This window comes from Phyllopteryx taeniolatus, chromosome 23 (genome assembly GCF_024500385.1).
Source record: "Phyllopteryx taeniolatus isolate TA_2022b chromosome 23, UOR_Ptae_1.2, whole genome shotgun sequence".
Lineage (NCBI taxonomy): Eukaryota > Metazoa > Chordata > Actinopteri > Syngnathiformes > Syngnathidae > Phyllopteryx > Phyllopteryx taeniolatus.
Window position 1 is genome coordinate 5,437,761 of NC_084524.1, and position 17,557 is coordinate 5,455,317.

General features: G+C 48.3%; 2 protein-coding genes across 8 annotated transcripts; both read left to right on the plus strand.

The window, feature by feature from the left end:
* The first annotated feature begins 12 nt into the window (after positions 1–12).
* On the plus strand, positions 13–12,649 carry corin (corin, serine peptidase). Of its 3 annotated transcripts, XM_061764509.1 has the most exons (24): positions 13–261; positions 1,559–1,703; positions 2,261–2,485; positions 2,742–2,853; positions 2,911–3,015; positions 3,077–3,273; positions 3,577–3,690; positions 3,766–3,873; positions 4,034–4,144; positions 4,219–4,341; positions 4,441–4,512; positions 4,640–4,871; positions 5,494–5,636; positions 5,717–5,824; positions 5,908–6,021; positions 7,064–7,174; positions 7,247–7,370; positions 7,780–7,908; positions 8,081–8,130; positions 8,211–8,397; positions 9,054–9,216; positions 9,309–9,417; positions 10,325–10,458; positions 11,080–12,649. In XM_061764509.1, exons 1-24 carry the CDS (start codon positions 217–219, stop codon positions 11,263–11,265), a joined length of 3,147 nt encoding a protein of 1,048 aa, XP_061620493.1. In that variant the 5' UTR covers positions 13–216; the 3' UTR covers positions 11,266–12,649. The 3 variants fall into 3 exon arrangements, with proteins under 3 accessions (XP_061620493.1, XP_061620492.1, XP_061620494.1); XM_061764508.1 differs by having other exon boundaries at positions 130–261; positions 4,219–4,512; XM_061764510.1 differs by lacking the exons at positions 9,309–9,417; positions 10,325–10,458; positions 11,080–12,649 and having other exon boundaries at positions 130–261; positions 4,219–4,512; positions 9,029–9,196.
* A 137-nt stretch (positions 12,650–12,786) lies between these two features.
* LOC133472955 (sodium/hydrogen exchanger 9B2) lies at positions 12,787–17,480 on the plus strand. 5 transcript variants are annotated; one of them, XM_061764562.1, is made up of 13 exons: positions 12,787–12,960; positions 13,018–13,105; positions 13,190–13,689; positions 13,777–13,919; positions 13,981–14,108; positions 14,169–14,250; positions 14,330–14,423; positions 14,497–14,603; positions 14,675–14,824; positions 14,978–15,086; positions 15,152–15,288; positions 15,347–15,521; positions 17,291–17,480. In XM_061764562.1, the coding sequence occupies exons 3-13, from the start codon at positions 13,461–13,463 to the stop codon at positions 17,365–17,367; spliced, it is 1,431 nt and encodes a 476-aa protein (XP_061620546.1). In that variant the 5' UTR covers positions 12,787–12,960; positions 13,018–13,105; positions 13,190–13,460; the 3' UTR covers positions 17,368–17,480. The 5 variants fall into 5 exon arrangements, with proteins under 5 accessions (XP_061620546.1, XP_061620548.1, XP_061620545.1 ...); XM_061764564.1 differs by having other exon boundaries at positions 13,350–13,689; XM_061764561.1 differs by having other exon boundaries at positions 13,519–13,689.
* The last annotated feature ends 77 nt before the right edge of the window (positions 17,481–17,557 follow it).

Below are 17,557 nucleotides of genomic sequence, written 5' to 3' on the forward strand. Positions count from 1 at the left end.
GTCGGTTTCTGCATCTTGTATGCGCTTTGTTTGTTTGTGTTTCTGGTTGAGTGTGTGTGTGTGTGTGTGTGTGTCTGTAAGTCTGTGCGGTCACGTGCCCATTCGAGAGGGAGCGAGAGGGAGAGAGAGGAGGAGGAGGAGGCGGGCCGAGCAGTGGGTCTGTCGCGGCCGCAGACTTCAGTTGGCGCGTTCCGGCGGAGGCGGCAGAGGAAGGTCATGCGCTCGTGGCCGCGTGTCACCTTCAGCGCAGGAACGGACACGGTGAGTGTGCTCGCGCGCGCGCCCATGTGGCATTCGTCAGCGCAGGGAATTAAACCAGAAGCGGACCAGAAAAAATAAAAGGGGGGGGGGGATCCACCAGTATCGACTTGTGACTTGCGCTAATTGCCTCGTGTGACTTTTAAGTCTTGTCTAGCTCCGCCCCGTGTGGTGATGTCATTATTTAAGGGCAGGGTTCAACAAAGTATGGGCCGGGGTCCACGTGCTGGCCCCTCTGATCATGTAAATGGTCAAGAATATAGTATTGAACTACTTTTCCTAGAATCTGTCTATTAAAATGTAACTATTGTTTTATTTATTCGTACAGATATTAAATTCTTATCAAAGGAGACTCGTGTCTGACAAATAGTTCCAGGTTTGGTGAAGGGAGCAATGGTGTACTTGGACTGGAAAAGATCTTACTTGTTATTGTTTTGTGTACGTCACATTGTTCATTTTTTTGGGATGTATTTGGATTTGTTTTTATTTTGCCTTGTTTTACTGTGCTGTCTGCAGCCAGGTCAGCATTGGAAAAGAGAATCGGTTCTCAAATCGAGGTTAAAAACAAGAAAACGAATACAAATTATAAGTTCATTATAGACAATTTTTTTTATTTAATGTTTTGCAAATAAAACAATTGTCAACTGTTCTTAACAGCTAATGTATTTATTGTATAAGTGGTTCATTAATTTGTAAAATATTTGCAAAATAAACCATTTCGTGTCTGTATTTTACATGTATTAAATGGGTTGATTGTAAAAAAAAATTAAAAAGTAAATAATCTATAGATGTTTAAAATTTAATTTGATCATGTAATTGGTTGATTGAACTGCTGCTGAGGAAAATATCAGTAAAGCGTTCCATTATTACACATTTAATTTATATATTGTTTTCTATGTATAGTGAATAATTCATAATGACAACCTGTTTTAGTTAATTACATAATTAGTTAATTTTATAAATATCAAAAGCAACTTGGCTATGTTATTCTTTAAAGTACTTTGTTGGTTACATTTTAAAAAGTACAAATGTGAATTATTTCATTAGTAAACTAATATATTTCATGTATTTTACACATTTGAACTTTATGACCCGGATGTGTCTTTATATGATCCAGAAGCATCTTTCTATTTTCCACTTGCTCGACAGCGCAGCAATTTCCTGGTAGAAAACGACTTGTGTTCACTCCTACCCTGTAATAAACATTTTTGTCCTCCTCGTGCAGTCACGTTGTCTTGATGTCGTAAAAATGTGACTTTTTGTCCAAAATGACCTGCGCTACCCCTTTGTGCTCCCACAGGTGACCGGCGGAGTAACTGAAAGCGGGATGGGCGAGGAGGTGTGTCCTCACAAGCCACAGACACCTGGTCACCTCCGGCTCGTTTACGTCCTACTTCCTATCGCCAGCCTGCTGGGCGGCGTCATCCTCGTGCTCGCACTTACCGGTATTCACACACCCGTGGAGTTATTTCTGACATGTTGGTTAACGGGTGAACTACACAAAGTGTGCGTGTGTGTGTGTGTGTGTGAGCGGTCGCCATGACAACTAGGAGGCGTCGGCCAATCGGGCGGAATGTCAAATATTTACTCGGATCATAAAACATCTTGTCAGCTTTTCTGCATCTTCATCACCTCCTTGTCTTCTACCAAGCTACAAATGTGTGTGTGTGTGTTTTTTTTGCCGCTGACCTTGAGACAACTTTGAAAGGCGTGATGAGCACACAAACATTCCGGCTTTAGTGTTGAAAATTAACCCTGGCACTTGTTGGGGGGGCTTCTCGGCTGATTGTTATTATTAGCCGACGTGTGAGTGACCGAGCGAGACGTGTAACCGGGGTCACCATGGTAACCAGATCCCTCCGACACTATTCATAGACGTGCATGCTCGTGTATTTAAAGTGAACCAATCGAAAGGCTCCTTGACCACACAGGCACATATGCACTGAAGTTGTGTAATAGTTTTTTTGGTGTTGTTGACTATGTGCATGTGGTCTTGCCTCAGGTGTGATTGGCGGCCGTGTCTCCGACTCCAGCCCCCTCCCTTCCCCCGAGCCGATGGCTGACAGGGAAGCTGGTTACCGTGGCAACAGTACAAGCCCCTCCCCGCTGGCAGATGCATCTCAAGCCCCGCCCACTCTTCCAATCGCGACGGCCGCCGAATTGCTGACGTCCGTCACCTCGCTGAGCTCCACCTGGCTGACCAGCGCCACCGCTGCGCCGGACGCAGGTTAGCTTGTGTGTGTGTGTGTGTGTGTGTGTGTGTGGAGATATTTAAACACCAATTGTGCAGCAACACATTTAATATTCTCTCTGCTCTGCGAAAAAGAAGACTAATGTAACGCGAGCTTAGTTTTCTTCATGTTCTCCCATCAAATCTATTTGTATTGTATGTTTACTTGTGTTGTATCCATTCAATGTCCATTGAAGAAATCATGAAATCATGATGCACCAACTGTTTAATCAAAAATGGGTCATGTGTGCAGGCGGTTGTCAGCCACTGGCGGAGCCTCAGTGTCACATGTTGCCATACAACCAAACATGGCTGTCGTCTGCCGCCGCCGTGGTGAAGAGTTCAGAGGTGGACATGTTGCTAAGGTAACGGCAGACGGGGGATGGGCGTGAGTTCGGGAAGTGACGTGGTGTGTGTCGCAGGTTCTTCAGCTACCTGAGCAGACTGTCCTGCTACAAACACATCATGCTGTTCGGCTGCTCTCTGGCCCTGCCGCAGTGTTTCCATGACAACAACGCTCAGCACAGGTAGCCCCGTGATGCCCCGCTCGCCACATCCCAGAATAGTCGCTCACCCGCTCACCCACAGGTGGGTGTTGTTGCCGTGCGCGTCCTTCTGTGAGGCAGCGAGGGAAGGTTGCGAGCCCGTTCTGCGAATGTTCAACGCCTCCTGGCCCGACTTCCTGCGCTGCTCGCAGTTTAGCCACGCCACTTCCTCCTCCTCCTCCTTGACCTCCGCAACACCCCCCGCCTGCTACACACCCCGACAGGCTGTGGGCAAACCCTGTGAGTAGTCTGCATGTTGATTGGCCCACACCGAGATAGTGACTAGGGAGTATTGGATTAATCATTTTAGCCCTAGTGACAACTCTAAATTGCCCGTAGGTGTGAATGTGAGTGCAAATGGTTGTTTGTTTGTATGTGCCCTGCGATTGGCTGGCAACCATTTCATGGTGTACCCCCCCTCCTGCCCGATGGCAGCTGGGATAGGCTCCAGCACGCCCGCGACCCTAGTGAGGAGAAGCGGCTCAGAAAATGGATGGATGGATGTTTGGTGATGTCATGTGATACGCTCTGATTGGCCAACAGCGGCGTGCGGCGAGAAGGATGACTTCCTGTGCGCCACAGGGATTTGTGTCCCTCAGAAGCTGGTGTGCAATGGGTACAACGACTGCGACGACTGGAGCGACGAGGCGCACTGCGGTGAGCACACACACGCACGTATGCTTGAAACGTGGTCATCGTGGTCTGCCTCACACTGATGACATCGTCATTCAGTGTGTTCAGACACGGAGTTCCGCTGCTTGACGGGCCGCTGCCTGGCGCCGCTTCTGCTGTGTGACGGCTATGACGACTGCGGAGACCTTAGCGACGAACTCGACTGTGGTGAGAGAGCGCACGTGAAACCGTGCTTCTAAAAACTGGGGTTCGGTTCTGTTTAATGAGCATTAGGATCACGAAAGGGTCTTTGAAAAATTTCTTGCCTGTATAATGGACCCAAAAATTTAAAAAACCTCTGCGCCAGGCTAACTGACTGTTTTGTCAGTTTGCGATACGTCGCGGGACCATCGCTGTGGCGACGGCCGCTGCGTCTCCAGGGATTGGCTCTGTGACGGCGACCACGATTGTCTGGACAAAAGCGACGAGCTCAACTGCTGTGAGTTGCTGGAGTGACGACGGCCGCACCACTCAAATTGCGGGAATGACTCACCTGTCTGTGCGGGTGTGCAGCATGTCAGAGCCAGGGTCTTTGGGAATGCCGTAACGGCCAGTGTATTCCTCCAGCGTTCCGTTGTGACGGCGAAGACGACTGCAAAGATGGCAGCGACGAAGAGCCTTGCATGCGCGATCACAGTAAGTCGTCCGGCTGGCAACAGGCTGCCTTTGTGTGTGTGTGTGTCACTCTCTCAGTGTGTGTGTGGTTGTTTGTGTGTGTGCGTGCGTGCGCGCCAGCTCACACCGTATGCCCCACGGCTCAGCCCGGCTGCACAACCACTTCCTGTGATGCGCGGCACAACAATTGCTGTAAGTCTTTGACAAATTCAATTCTACTTTTGGTTATGCGGTTGGCTTTCGTTAACTACGTAAACCTCAGTTGAAGGCGAAGGTTTGTATCTCTTTTGACTCCCTCCTCCCCTTTTGGGTGTGTCAGCCAGCTGTGAGCCAATCAGCTTGGAGCTGTGTATGAACCTGCCCTACAACCACACGCGCTTCCCCAACTTCCTGGGTCACGTGTCGCAGCGGGAGAGCTCCGTATCGTGGGAGTCGTCGCTGTTCCCGGCGCTGGTGCAGACGGGCTGCTACCAGTACCTCATGTTCTACGCTTGCACACTACTCGTACCCAAGTGTGACCCGCTCAGCCTGAGCACCGTACCACCTTGCAGGTGACTGCATGTCAAACCTGTCCTGTTCCGTTCCTTGGTCATGCAGTATGGTGGAGCAGTATACCTTTTTTGGTAGTTGGATATCATCTTCAAATTAGATAGGACAGGACAGGGGTTGTGAGCCAGGCAGTGTTACACCGTGAGATGAAGGGACGCAGCGTTCAGTAAATAAGACAGGATGGGAAAGGACAGAACAGGACAGCACAGTACAGGGGTAGTGAGCAACGCAATGTTACACCATGTTTAAAAAAAAATAGATGCAAGTAGGACAGGATGGTTAAGAACAGGACAGGATGAGACAGTGCAGAGCCCGTGAACTAGGCTGTGCTACACAATTTAAGAAAGGGACACAACAAGTAGCAAATCAAACTGGATGGGACAGGGTAGGTCAACATAGGAAATGACATGATGGGACGTGGCAGGATTGGACAGGGATGACAGGGGTAGTGACCCAGGCAGTGCTACATCATGTGAAGAAGGGACGCAACAAGGATAGGACAGTGAAGGACACCGCAGGAAGGGACAGGGCAGGAAAGGGGTAGTTAACCAGGCATTGGTACTGGTGTGTGGTGGGAGAGTCTCAGCAATGTGATTACTCCCCGTACCCCCCCCCCCCATGCAGGTCTCTGTGTCGCACAGCCAAGGAGAAATGCGAGTCGGTGCTTGGAATCGTGGGATTGCAGTGGCCAGACGACTCGGACTGCGCTCAGTTTCCTGAAGAGGGCAGCGGCTCGGCGTGCCTCCTGCCCGAGGCCGGCGTGGACGGTGCGTGCATGTACGTGTTAGCATGTCTTTTCCTGTACGCTCATTTCCTCTATGCGTTTGCCATGTCACCATGGCAACAGAGTGCTCCCCCAGTCACTTCAAGTGTCGCTCCGGACGTTGCGTCCTGGCCAGCAAGCGCTGCGATGGCCTTGCCGACTGCGATGACCGCAGCGACGAAGACCGCTGTGGTGAGACCTCTACCTGACGTTTGTGAAACAAGAGTCCTTGGTGTAGACACCTGTGCTGAAGTGTCTTTCCACGTACACGGTAGGCTGCACCGAGCGCGCTCTGTGGGAGTGTCCTGGCAGTGGCGTTTGTATCAAGACCAGCATGATCTGTGACGGATTCCCAGACTGCCCCCTGCTGGCCGATGAGGTCAACTGCTGTGAGTCATTCCCGGCCTGTCTCGTGAGAAGTTGTGGTTTTTTACATTCTGGCTTCTAGACGCCAACTTGTAACTTCTAAGTTGTAGCTTCTCGCTTTCCAAGTTCTAGCAACTAAGTTCTCGCTTCTATTTTCTAGCTTTTAAGTTCTACTTTCTATAGTCTAGCTTCCAAAGACTAACGCCTACGTTCTCGTTCTACTTTCTCGCTTGAAGTTCAAGTTTCAAGGCTTAAGCTTTTGCGTCCTAGCTCCCAAGTTCTGACTTCCACGTTCAAGCGCTGACATTGTAACGTCTAAGCTCTAGCTTCTACGTTCTGACTTCCATTTTCTAGCTTCTTGCCTCTAGATTCTAATTTCCAGGCTCTATCTTTTAGCTACCGTGAATTCTTGTATATAATGAGCATTTTTTCCCCCAAAAAAATTGTCAATAGTGCGCATTATACATAGATATACGGGAAAATGGAAAAAACGTTCACATTTTATAAATGTATGCCGCCATCTAGAGGTTATGAAAAAGCTGTACACTTGTATTCCAATATACCACCGCCAACTAGAAGTTATGAAAAACTTTCATTAGAATATGACAGGGGTACTTATGACAGCATATATGTACAGTTGTGCTCATAAGTTTACATACCCTGGCAGAATTTGTGAAATATTCTTATTTTAAATACGACTGATGACTGAACAATCATCATTAATTTCTTTATGGTTAATACTTTTCTGAAATGCTTGGCAGTTTAATTTGAATCCCATTAAAATAAAATAAAATGTGTTTTATGACATATGTCCGAGGTTTAGTCTGGAGCTTCCAAGTTTTAGTTCCGAGGCACGAGAGGCTTTGAGGTTCCAGCTTCTTAGTCTAGCTTGTAAGGTCTAGTGTTTGTTATTGTTTCCATGCTATAGCTTTTACGTTCGAGCTTGAAGGCTGAAGCTTCTACGATATAGCGTTTAGACTCGCTTTTAAGTTCTAGCTCTAGTCTGCCAAGGACAAGTGCCCTGGGATTCACGCAGTGTGTGTGTGTGTGTGTGTGTGTTGTTAGCGGCATGTGGAGATAACGAGTTGGCGTGCAACAATCACGAGTGCGTGCACAGGACACTGTGGTGTGATGGGAAGAAACACTGCACCGACGCCTCCGACGAGTGGGACTGTGGTAATCCTCGCACGCACCCACACCTACACACACAGACACACAGATGACTGAGTGTCGTGTTGTTGTGTGTAGTGTCTCTGAGCCAGTCGTCAGGTTCCGTTGTGACTGTGTTGAGGACAGGCGACAGCTATCACGTGTGCGCAGACGAGTGGAACCAGCAGCTCAGCAAACTGACCTGTGACCAGTTGGGACTAGGGTAAGGTCAGTAGCACACACACATGCATGCACACACACAGGCACACGCAAACACACACATGGACACACACACAGATGCACGCTTACCCACATGCACACAGACACAAATACACTACCAAAATGCACACACAAACACACGCATGAACACGTACATAGAGCCCCGCTTACCCACATGCACACAGACAAAAATACAAAAACAAACATGCACACAGATACACAAACATCCACACAAACACTCAGAGACACACAAACACTCAGAGACAGACAGACAGACAAATAAACACACCTACAGACGCCTGCACACACACACCTGCACACGAGTACTCACACACAGACACACTTACAAGGCTGATACTCGCACGCGCACACGGGTGATGCAGTCCATCAGAGGCAGTGTGTCCCTGCTACAGGGTTCCCGCCTCCGTTTCCATGGTACCCGAGCATGGAGGTCCTCCAGGTCGCCGTCGTTGGTTACACGTTCATCCCGAGTGGAAGGAGAGGAAAGGCTTGTCTCTACAGGCGCGCCTCGAGAAGAGGAGGTGTGTGTGTGCGTGCATGCGTGCGAGCGAGCGAATATAAGAAAGGTAGCCATTTTTGGCGAGGGTCAGGAAGTGAGTAAAGTGCTATTGCAAACATTAGCGTGTTCTCCATGTCTGATATTTGATTTTGTGCGTGTGTGTGTGCTTGCGTGCGTGCGTGCGTGTGTGACAGTCACTCATGTCATTCCGGCAGGCGAGTGTGTCTTGTCTGCGTCAGAGACGGTAAGCTTCATCAATCCCCGTGAGATTCTCCTCGGGACGCGTCAGCCGAGTCTACTTCCTGTTTCCTGTCTGACTGCCAGAATGCGGCCTGCGCCCGGCGGTGGGTGCGCAGCCCTCCAGGGAAAAGAGGATTCTGGGAGGCCGCGTGGCACGGCGGGGGGCGTGGCCTTGGCAGTGCTCCCTGCAGAGCGGTCAGAGCGGTCACGTGTGCGGCTGCGTCCTCATCGGCAGAAAGTGGGCTTTGACCGTTGCGCACTGCTTCGAGGGGTGAGACCATCGACATCATTTATACAAAGACACGAAGGTTACTCTGGTTAAGGATGTCACATGTCAGTCGCAAATCTTAACCGTAAAGTTTAAAGTAAGTCACAAATAATCAAAAGTCAAGTAAGTCGAGCTTCCATGTTGTGATCTCTTCATTCATTAGCTTCCAAGTCTTTATTTCTAATGTCTTTTAGGCCCTAGTTTTTACATTCTCGCTTTCAAGTTCTAGCTTCTAAGTCCTAGCTTTTTGGTCCCCAAGTCTAGAGTCTAGGCTCTTGCTTAGTTCTGGCTTCAAGTCTTAGCTTGTAAGTCTAGCTTCCAGGGTCTAGCCTCTATGTTCTTCATTACAAGTTCTGTCTTACAAGTCCTAGCTGCCTGGCTCTAAGCCTTGAAGTTCCAGGGTCTAGGCTCTCGCTTTTAGGTCATGCTTCAGAGTTCTAACTGACGAGTCTAGCATCTCGGTCTAGCTTTTAGGTTCTAGCTTCTAAATTCTAACTTCCAAGTTATAGCGTGTCTGCTCTAGCTTTTTGGTACTTTCTTCCAAGTACTACCTTCCAAGTCCTAGCTTCGTGGCTCTTCTGTCTAGGTTTTACTTTGTAGGCTCTAGACTTTATGTCTCTCTTCCAAATTCTAGCTTGTGCATGTGCGTGCATGTGTAGGAGAGAGAAGGCCCACCTGTGGAAAGTCCTCGTGGGTCTCAACAACTTGGACCATCCGGGCGTGCACAGTCAGAGGCACGGCGTGCGGGCCATCACAGTCCACCCGCGCTACAACCGTGCCGTGGTGGACTATGACATCAGCGTGGTGGAGTTGGACTCAGAGGTGAGCCATCCAGGAGGGTTGCAGTGGCTGGGTGTTGGTGGGGTGGCCTTGTCAGAGCTGCTAAGGCATTGTGGGATCATGTATGTCCCCAGGTGGACGAGACGGAATGGGTCCGGCCCGTGTGTCTTCCCAGACCCAATGAGATTCCCACTCCGGGCTCATACTGCTACATCACAGGATGGGGTCACATGGGCAACAGGAGTAAGTCTGAACCCTCACTTCCTCACTCTAGATTTTAAGTCCTAGCTTCAACCCCATAAGTTCAACCCCATAAGTTCCAGCTTCTGAGTTTTAACATTAAAATTTTATCTTACAAGTCTAGCTTCCAAGGTAAAGCTTCTAAGTGCTAGTTTCGAGGCTCTAGATTTTAGGTTCGAGATCCTTGTTCAAGCTTCCAAGATCTAGCCTCTAGGCTCTAGCTACTAAGTTGTAGTACTTAGGGCTCTTGCTTCTAGGTTTTCGCTTCCAAGTTCAATCTTTTAAATTCTCACTTGTGAGTTCTAGCTTCCGAGTTGTAACTTCTAGGTCTTGCTTCCAAGGTTGAGCTTCTAAGGTCCCATTTCTAGACTCTTACTTTGAGGTCCTAGCTTCTATATGTTAACTTCCAGTACGAGCTTTTCTCTAGCTTTTTGATTCTCGCTTCCAAATTTGAGCTTCTGCGTTCGAACTTCTGAGTTTTAACTTTTCAAGTCGAGTTTCCAACGTTAGGCTTCTAAGTGCAAGTTTCTAGGCTCAAGCTTTTAGGTACTACCTTCCGGGTTCTAGCCTCTGTGTCCTACCTTTTTAGAGCTAGCTTTTAGGCTTTGGTTTCTAAGTTGTAGCTTCTAGACTCTTGCTCTTAGGTTCTCGCTTCCAAGTCCTAATTTCTAGGCTTTAGCTTTTAAGTCATAGCTTCTAAATATGAGCCTCTACTTTTTATGTAGCTTCTTGTCTATAGGTTTTACATTCTAGCTTGCATGTCGTAACCTCTTGGCTCTAGCTTTTAGGTTGTAACTTCCAAGTATACTGTATAAGGCTGTAGTTTTTAGGTTCTGACTGAAAAGTCCTGGCTTTAAGGTCTAGCTTCCTAGTTCGCGCTGCTATTTTCTGTGTGCTGCTTCCTCCGCAGTGCCCTTCAAGCTGCAGGAAGGACAGGTTCGGATTATCTCCATGCCCCAGTGCCAGTCCTACTTCGACATGAAGACCATAACTCCCAGGATGCTTTGTGCTGGTTATGAGGCTGGGACCGTCGACTCCTGCATGGTAACCACCACTCACCTACAATTTATTGCCTCTAAGTCCTAGGGTCTAAATGTGAAATTCCAAGTCCTAACTTCGAGGCTGTAGCTTCTATTAGAAGTTCTAGACCTCTTGGGTCCGTTGAAAGGCGCTTGAGGAATCTAAATTATTATTATTATTATTTTTATTATCATTATCAAGTCTAGCTTCTGACTACCTTCTTGGATCTATCGTAAAAGTTGTAGCTCTATTAGAGGCTCTAGCTTCTAAGTTTTAGCTTCTTGGCTCTAGCTTTTAGGTTAAAGCTTCTAAGTTCTATCCTCCAAGTATTAGCTTCCAAGTGCTTGCCTGTCAGGTCTAGCATTTATCTTCAAGCTTCTAGTTTTTACCTCTCAGTTCTAGTTCTAGGCTCTAGCCATTAGGTTCAGCTTTTAGGTTCGAGCTTCTAAGTTCTTGCTTCCAAGTACTCTTTTCTAGGTTCTAGCCTCTAAGTGTAGTTTCTATGCTCTAGCTTTTAGGTTCTAGCTTCCAAATTCCAGCTTCCAAGTCCTATTTTCTAGGCTCTATTTTCGATGACGTCGGCCATTTTGAGGCCTATGTTGAGTAAGCCTTGATGCGAGCACGGTGTGTTACTCCCATTTCCAGGGCGACAGTGGTGGTCCGCTGGTGTGTGAAGAATCGTCAGGGGGCCGCTGGACGCTGTTCGGCCTGACGTCATGGGGCAGCGTTTGCTTTAGCAAAGTGCTGGGACCCGGCGTGTACAGCAACGTCAGCCACTTCACGCCGTGGATACGCCGGCAGATCTTCATGCGCACGTACCTGCCTGAATGATACGTGCCTCGCTTCGTGTTTGTGGAAGTGACGCTGCAGTGCACACTGAGTCGACACCGTTAGCCTTGATGCTAGCCGCTGGAACAATAACATGACATAAGATAACACATTAGACCCTTTGAGCATTTATTTGACATCATTGATATTCAGGTTAGGGTCCATGTACGAGTGCGCTCTAGTCAAGTAGAACGACAAGGGCACACTAGTACAATGACTGTGTATTACCAGAAATGTTTCCCCCCCCCCCCCCCCCAACTAGTGCCACTTTTGGCCTGCGAGTACAACCTTAAGCTGGGATATTAAGCACATTGAATACTTATTTACTTGATGTCCAGCTTTAGGTCCATGAACTAGTACATTTTCGTCCACACTAGTAAGGCAATTCAGTGTACTAGTAGAACAACTTGGCCGCACTGGTAAGTGTACTAGTAGAACAACTTGGCCGCACTGGTAAAGCAACTGTGTAATATGAGTCAGGTTTTTCCCACTAAAACTGGCACGAGTACAACCTTAAGATGGATATCAAGGATCTCGAATAAATGCTTAAACAGCTTTCCACATCCTACTAGTATGCAATTGCACACTACTAGTGCGTAACTAGTTGGACTTTTCTGTTAAATGTCTGACATTTCTGCCATCTGCGAACTACTAGGACAACCACGTTAGTTGTGAGGCAAAACTTTTACTAGTTGACAACTGTGTGCTCCTAAAAATACTAGTGCCATTATTAAATTCTATTATTTAACATCCAGTGCTTCACTAGGAGTGCCAGTAGCACGTAGTTGTCAACTGGTGCACAGTTTTGCCTCACGAGTAATGTAGTTGTCCTTACTAGCGTGCAGAATTGTCATACAGTAGGCTACAGGTAAGACAGTCGTTCTACGAGTGCACCCTAGTCGTTCCAACTTAACTAGACCGTACTAGTAGATAGACCTTAAGCTGGTTATCAACTATACGAATTTAATGCTGAAACAGCTTTCCATAGCCCGCAGCTGCCGACAAGTAGAGGTTAGCGCCGTGGAATGTTGGTGATTATTACTGTGTATCGTAAATATTGTTGCTAGCTCAACTAGCCTAGCGCTGGCTGAAAGAAGGCCACAGCGAGACGATTCCCTGTGACGGGAATTCTGTGACTTTATGTTTGCTTCATTCCTTTGCATCCACATTCCCGCTAGTCGTCATTTGGAAGATTTGCTTTTTTTTCCCAAGAATATTTTTCTACACTTTTTTTGGTACAGCACGTGTGTGTGTGTATGGGGGTGGGGGGGGTCCTCCTGGGATGTCACTTCCTGCTTTAGCATTCTGGAGAGCCATGTTAGAAAGGAAGTGGATTTTTTTTTGTTTAATAACAATAAAGCTACACACACACCTGCTCTCTCTCTGAGTCTGTGCGCCCGTGTGTGTTTGTATGTTTGTGTATCTGTATGGATTTATGTGGGTGTGTTTATGTGGGTGTGTGTCCATGTTTGTGAGTTTATGGACAGACATGAAGAGCGATGAATGAAGGGCCAACAAAGAAGGAATTCACAAAACACACACATGAAAACACAAGTGGGGTCAAAGTGCAACACTTTTTATTGTGTGCGTGAGTGTTCAAGTCACACTCGTTCCAGTGCATTGTGGTAGTAAAGGTCAAGACGGTCCAGAGAGATCGCTGCGGTGGTTGCAACGACGACGGACGAGCTGGATGACACGGTGAAGTCCACACGCACACACACACACACACACACATATTGATTGTGTTGTGTGTAGATGTGTTCATGCTGCGCCTCGTCCTTCATCCGCCTGAAGAACAGATGTCCTCGACCGTGTGGACTCGTCAACCTGCTCATCACCCAAGGTGGCAAGAAATCAACCCAGCGATCAGTACAAGTTAGGGAATGTCACTGATGTATGTGTCTGGTTGTGTGTGTGTCGGTGTAAGTCTGTATGTGGTTGTGTGTGTGTGTGTGAATGTCTCTTTGTTTTTGTGTGTGACACTTGTCTTATTCTGTGTCTGTATGCATGTGTCTCGTGCGTGTTAATGTGTGTGAGTGTATATGTGTGTGTTTCTCTGTGTTAATGTGTCTGTGTATGTTTATTAGTGTGCGTGTTTGTTCTTTTGTATTTGTGTGTTGTGTTTGTTTGTGTGTGTGCATGTATTGGTGTGTCTGTGTTTTCTCTGTTTATGTGTGTGAGCGTACGTTTATTTGTATATGTCTGGTCCTGTGTGTGTCTGCTTGCGTCTTTATTTGTGTATGTGTACGTGCGCAGCCTGTGTGTTGGCTCTGCTCTTCGGCACGTTGTGGTCAGTAACAGGAAGTGAGTGCTTGCCAGGAGGGAAAGTGTTCGGCGTGGTCATCATCTTCATCGGCGCCGTGTTGGGGGGGCGACTACTCGGGATGGTCCAGTTTCCCGGCCTGCCCCCAATCCCGCCACTGCTTGGTACGACCCAACGATTGTCCGCCTCACACACAAACACAAACAAGCACACTTGATGCTTGGTGCGCGTGCGTGCGTGCGTGCATGCAGGCATGCTTCTGGCTGGCCTGGTCCTGAGGAACGTTCCGTACGTGACAGACGCCGTCTACGTGGACGCCGCCTGGTCTGCGGCTTTGAGGAGCATGGCGTTGTCCATCATCCTGGCCCGAGCCGGTCTGGGTCTGGACCCCTCGGTACCGCGTACACACACACATGCACTCACATGCGCACACGGTGACTGTGGTCTTTTTCCAGGCGCTGCGTCGTCTGAAGGCCGTGTGCCTGCGCGTGGCGGTCGGGCCGTGTGTGATGGAGGCGTGCGTCGTTGCCGTGGTTTCTCACTTCCTGTTGGCTCTGCCGTGGGCCTGGGGCTTCCTGCTGGGGTACGTGTAGGCGTGGTCGCGTGGTTGCATGGCGAAGACGTGACCCGTGTGCGCGCGCAGGTTTGTTCTGGCGGCGGTGTCACCGGCTGTGGTGGTTCCGTCCATGTTGCTGCTCCAGAAGGAAGGTTACGGGAGCGAGAAGGTAAACTGCTGCTTTCCCACGTGATTCTGGGATTGTAGTGAAGTTCTGCAGGGCTTTGACTGCAGTTCTGGTTCCATAGGGCATCCCGACACTCCTGATGGCTGCCGGCAGCTTTGACGACATTTTGGCCATCACAGGCTTTTCCACCTGTCTGGGGGTGGCCTTCTCCACAGGTTCAGCTTCTGTTTGCGTTGGGCCAGATTGAGTTCTGCTCTCCATGTTTCTCCGCTGTTTGCGTGTGTTCAGGTTCCACGTGGATGAGCATCCTGAAGGGTCTCCTGGAGGTGGTGGGCGGGGTGGTGGGCGGCGTCCTCGTGGGCGCCTTCTTGTGTTTATTCCCCAGTGTGGATCAGGTGCGTACGGAAAGCCGCTTGAGCGTTTAATCGAAATCCTTGCTATCCAGCTGAAGGTCGTACTGGTGCAGGAAGATGTGGTGGCGACCAGGAGCTTCTTCCTGCTGGCGTTCTCCATCTTCGCCGTCTTCTTCACGCAAGTAGTGGGCGCCTCTGGGGCTGGTGGGCTGTGCACCTTGGTTCTGGCCTTCCTGGCCGCGCTGGGCTGGGGCACTGACAAGGTAGTTATGGTTGAATCTGTTTTTTTGTTTATTTTATTTTATTATTATTATTTTTTTTAACCCATTGAGGGGGGAAAAAAATCATACCATGGCCTCCACTCTATAGACTCCATACTTCTATTGGCACAGCAGTAACATGGCGTCTCCCTGCAGGCGGGGGTGGCGGCCATTTTGGGGAGGTGTTGGGATGTTTTCCAGCCCCTCCTCTTCGGCCTCATTGGAGCAGAGATCATCGTAACGAAGCTGAGCCTCAGTACCGTGGGTGAGAAGCACATGGGAGTGGCGGCGAGCCGTCCGTCACGCAGACTCAACTGCGACCCCGTGCAGGTTTGGGCGTGGCCGTGATTGCCATCGGTCTGGTGGTACGGCTGGTCGCCACCTTCGGGCTGGTGCACGGCGCGGGCTTTGTGCTCAAGGAGAAACTCTTCATCGCCATCGCCTGGCTACCCAAAGCGACGGTGCAGGTACGTGGCCTGAGGTCACTAGAGGTCGAATGCGAAACGAAACGTACGTGTGTGACAGGCGGCCATCGGCTCCAAAGCGTTGGACACGGCGAGGGACGTGGGCGACGACACCTTGGCGAAGTTCGGTTTGGATGTGCTAACATTAGCCGTGTTAGCCATCTTGATCACCGCCCCCACCGGAGCGCTGGGCATCGGCCTGGCAGGGCCGCGCCTCCTGAGCCGACAGGTCAAAGGTCAGCGCCGAATGTTTTATGGTGGGAATGCTGAAGAGGGCAGAATTTCCTCTCTTTCCATATTTCTTGTTTTCTACCCCCAAAAAAATCCCATTGGAATGAAAGGAGACATTTCCCAAATGTAACGCCTTCTTCCATATTTCATATTTAATGTTACAATAACAAAATGCTTCGCTCTGGTGAAATATTGGAAAATATTTTTCATAATTCTAAAATTCACACATTTTCAAATGTTTTACATTTTCCATGACAAAATTCCCAAATGAATACAGATAATTTTACCTTCCACATTTCTCAAATTCGAACTGTTCAGCTCATTCAGGAAATCAAGGGAACAATTGAGCTTGTTCAATAGAATTCTAAGGCGTGAGAAAATGCCTGAGGAATGGAGGAAAAGTGTGCTGGTGCCCATTTTTAAGAACAAGGGTGATGTGCAGAGCTGTGGGAACGATAGAGGAATAAAGTTGATGAGCCACACAATGAAGTTATGGGAAAGCGTAGTGGAGGCTAGACTCAGGACAGAAGTGAGTATTTGCGAGCAACAGTATGGTTTCATGACCAGAAATAGTACCACAGATGCATTATTTGCCTTGAGGATGTTGATGGAAAAGTACAGAGAAGGTCAGAAGGAGCTACATTGTGTCTTTGTAGATCTAGAGAAAGCCTATGACAGAGTACCCAGAGAGGAACTGTGGTACTGGATGCGGAAGTCTGGAGTGGCAGAGAAGTATGTTAGAATAATACAGGACATGTACGAGGGCAGCAGAACAGCGGTGAGGTGTGCTGTAGGTGTGACAGACGAATTTAAGGTGGAGGTGGGACTGCATCAGGGATCAGCCCTGAGCCCCTTCCTGTTTGCAGTGGTGATGGATAGGCTGACAGATGAGGTTCGACTGGAATCCCCGTGGACCATGATGCTTGCAGATGACATTGTGATCTGCAGTGAAAGCAGGGAGCAGGTGGAGGAACAGTTAGAAAGATGGAAGTAAGACAGAATATATGTGCATGAAAGAGAGGGGTGATGGGGAAAGAGTGAGGCTACAGGGAGAAGAGATAGCAAGGGTGGAGGACTTGAAATACTTGGGGTCAACCGTACAGAGCAATGGTGAGTGTGGTCAGGAAGTGAAGAAACTGGTCCAGGTTGGAACGGGTGGAGGAAGGTGTCAGGTGTGTTATGTGACAGAAGAGTCTCTGCTAGGATGAAGGGCAAAGTTTATAAAACAGTGGTGAGGCCAGCCATGATGTACGGATTCGAGACAGTGGCACTGAAGAGACAACAGGAAGCAGAGCTGGAGGTGGCGGAAATGAAGATGTTGAGGTTCGCTCTCGGAGTGACCAGGTTGGATAAAATTAGAAATGAGCTCATCAGAGGGACAGCCGAGTTTTGAGGTTTTGGAGACAAAGTTAGAGAGAGCGGACTTGGATAGTTTGGACACGTGCAGAGGAGAAATAGTGAGTATATTGGTAGAAGGATGATGAGGATGGAGCTGCCAGGCAAGAGAGCTATAATTCCCACTTTTTCAGAATTCCACATTTCACCCTGGAATTTTCAAATTGAGAGACATTTTTCCATATTGAATATTTACTTATATATATTGTATGTAATATTTACTTTCTCCTTCCTCATTTTTCTACCGATTTCAAGCATTCATATGAGTTCAGCATCAGCTCTTTATTCAGAAAGTGCAGTCTCTCGTTGTACTTTATTTTCCGACGAGCCATGTCATATTTTGTACTCTTTGTGGACTGTTTTTTTTTTTCTGTATTAGCATCTGAGGCAGTGGGCGACATGCCAACCCCGGCTGGCCAAGGTCAAGACCCTGTGTTTTTTGAGAGCAGGCTGTGAAGACCTTCCTTGAACCCAAACAATTACAAATGAATTTTTAGTGTCTGTATCTTAATATTTGTGTCCGGATTTCTTGCCCACCCATCAAGTGTAAAATTAAACAACCAAGTCAATGTTTGGCTACCTTAATTCTGCCAAACTGTTACCCAACAGTAAGGCTAATGAACATAATGAGCACCAAGTGTAATTT

What these genes read in the sequence shown, in the direction of transcription:
- LOC133472955 (XM_061764561.1), top strand. Translation starts at nt 13,018, where the DNA reads ATGTGTTCATGCTGCGCCTCGTCCTTCATCCGCCTGAAGAACAGATGT. An exon ending in GGGGGTGGCCTTCTCCACAG is followed by an intron (nt 14,424 to 14,496) that starts GTTCAGCTTCTG and finishes GCGTGTGTTCAG; the next exon opens with GTTCCACGTGGATGAGCATC. An exon ending in TACCCAAAGCGACGGTGCAG is followed by an intron (nt 15,289 to 15,346) that starts GTACGTGGCCTG and finishes CGTGTGTGACAG; the next exon opens with GCGGCCATCGGCTCCAAAGC.
- corin (XM_061764508.1), top strand. Translation starts at nt 217, where the DNA reads ATGCGCTCGTGGCCGCGTGTCACCTTCAGCGCAGGAACGGACACG. An exon ending in CCTCGTGCTCGCACTTACCG is followed by an intron (nt 1,704 to 2,260) that starts GTATTCACACAC and finishes GTCTTGCCTCAG; the next exon opens with GTGTGATTGGCGGCCGTGTC. An exon ending in GCGCGCCTCGAGAAGAGGAG is followed by an intron (nt 7,909 to 8,080) that starts GTGTGTGTGTGC and finishes CGTGTGTGACAG; the next exon opens with TCACTCATGTCATTCCGGCA.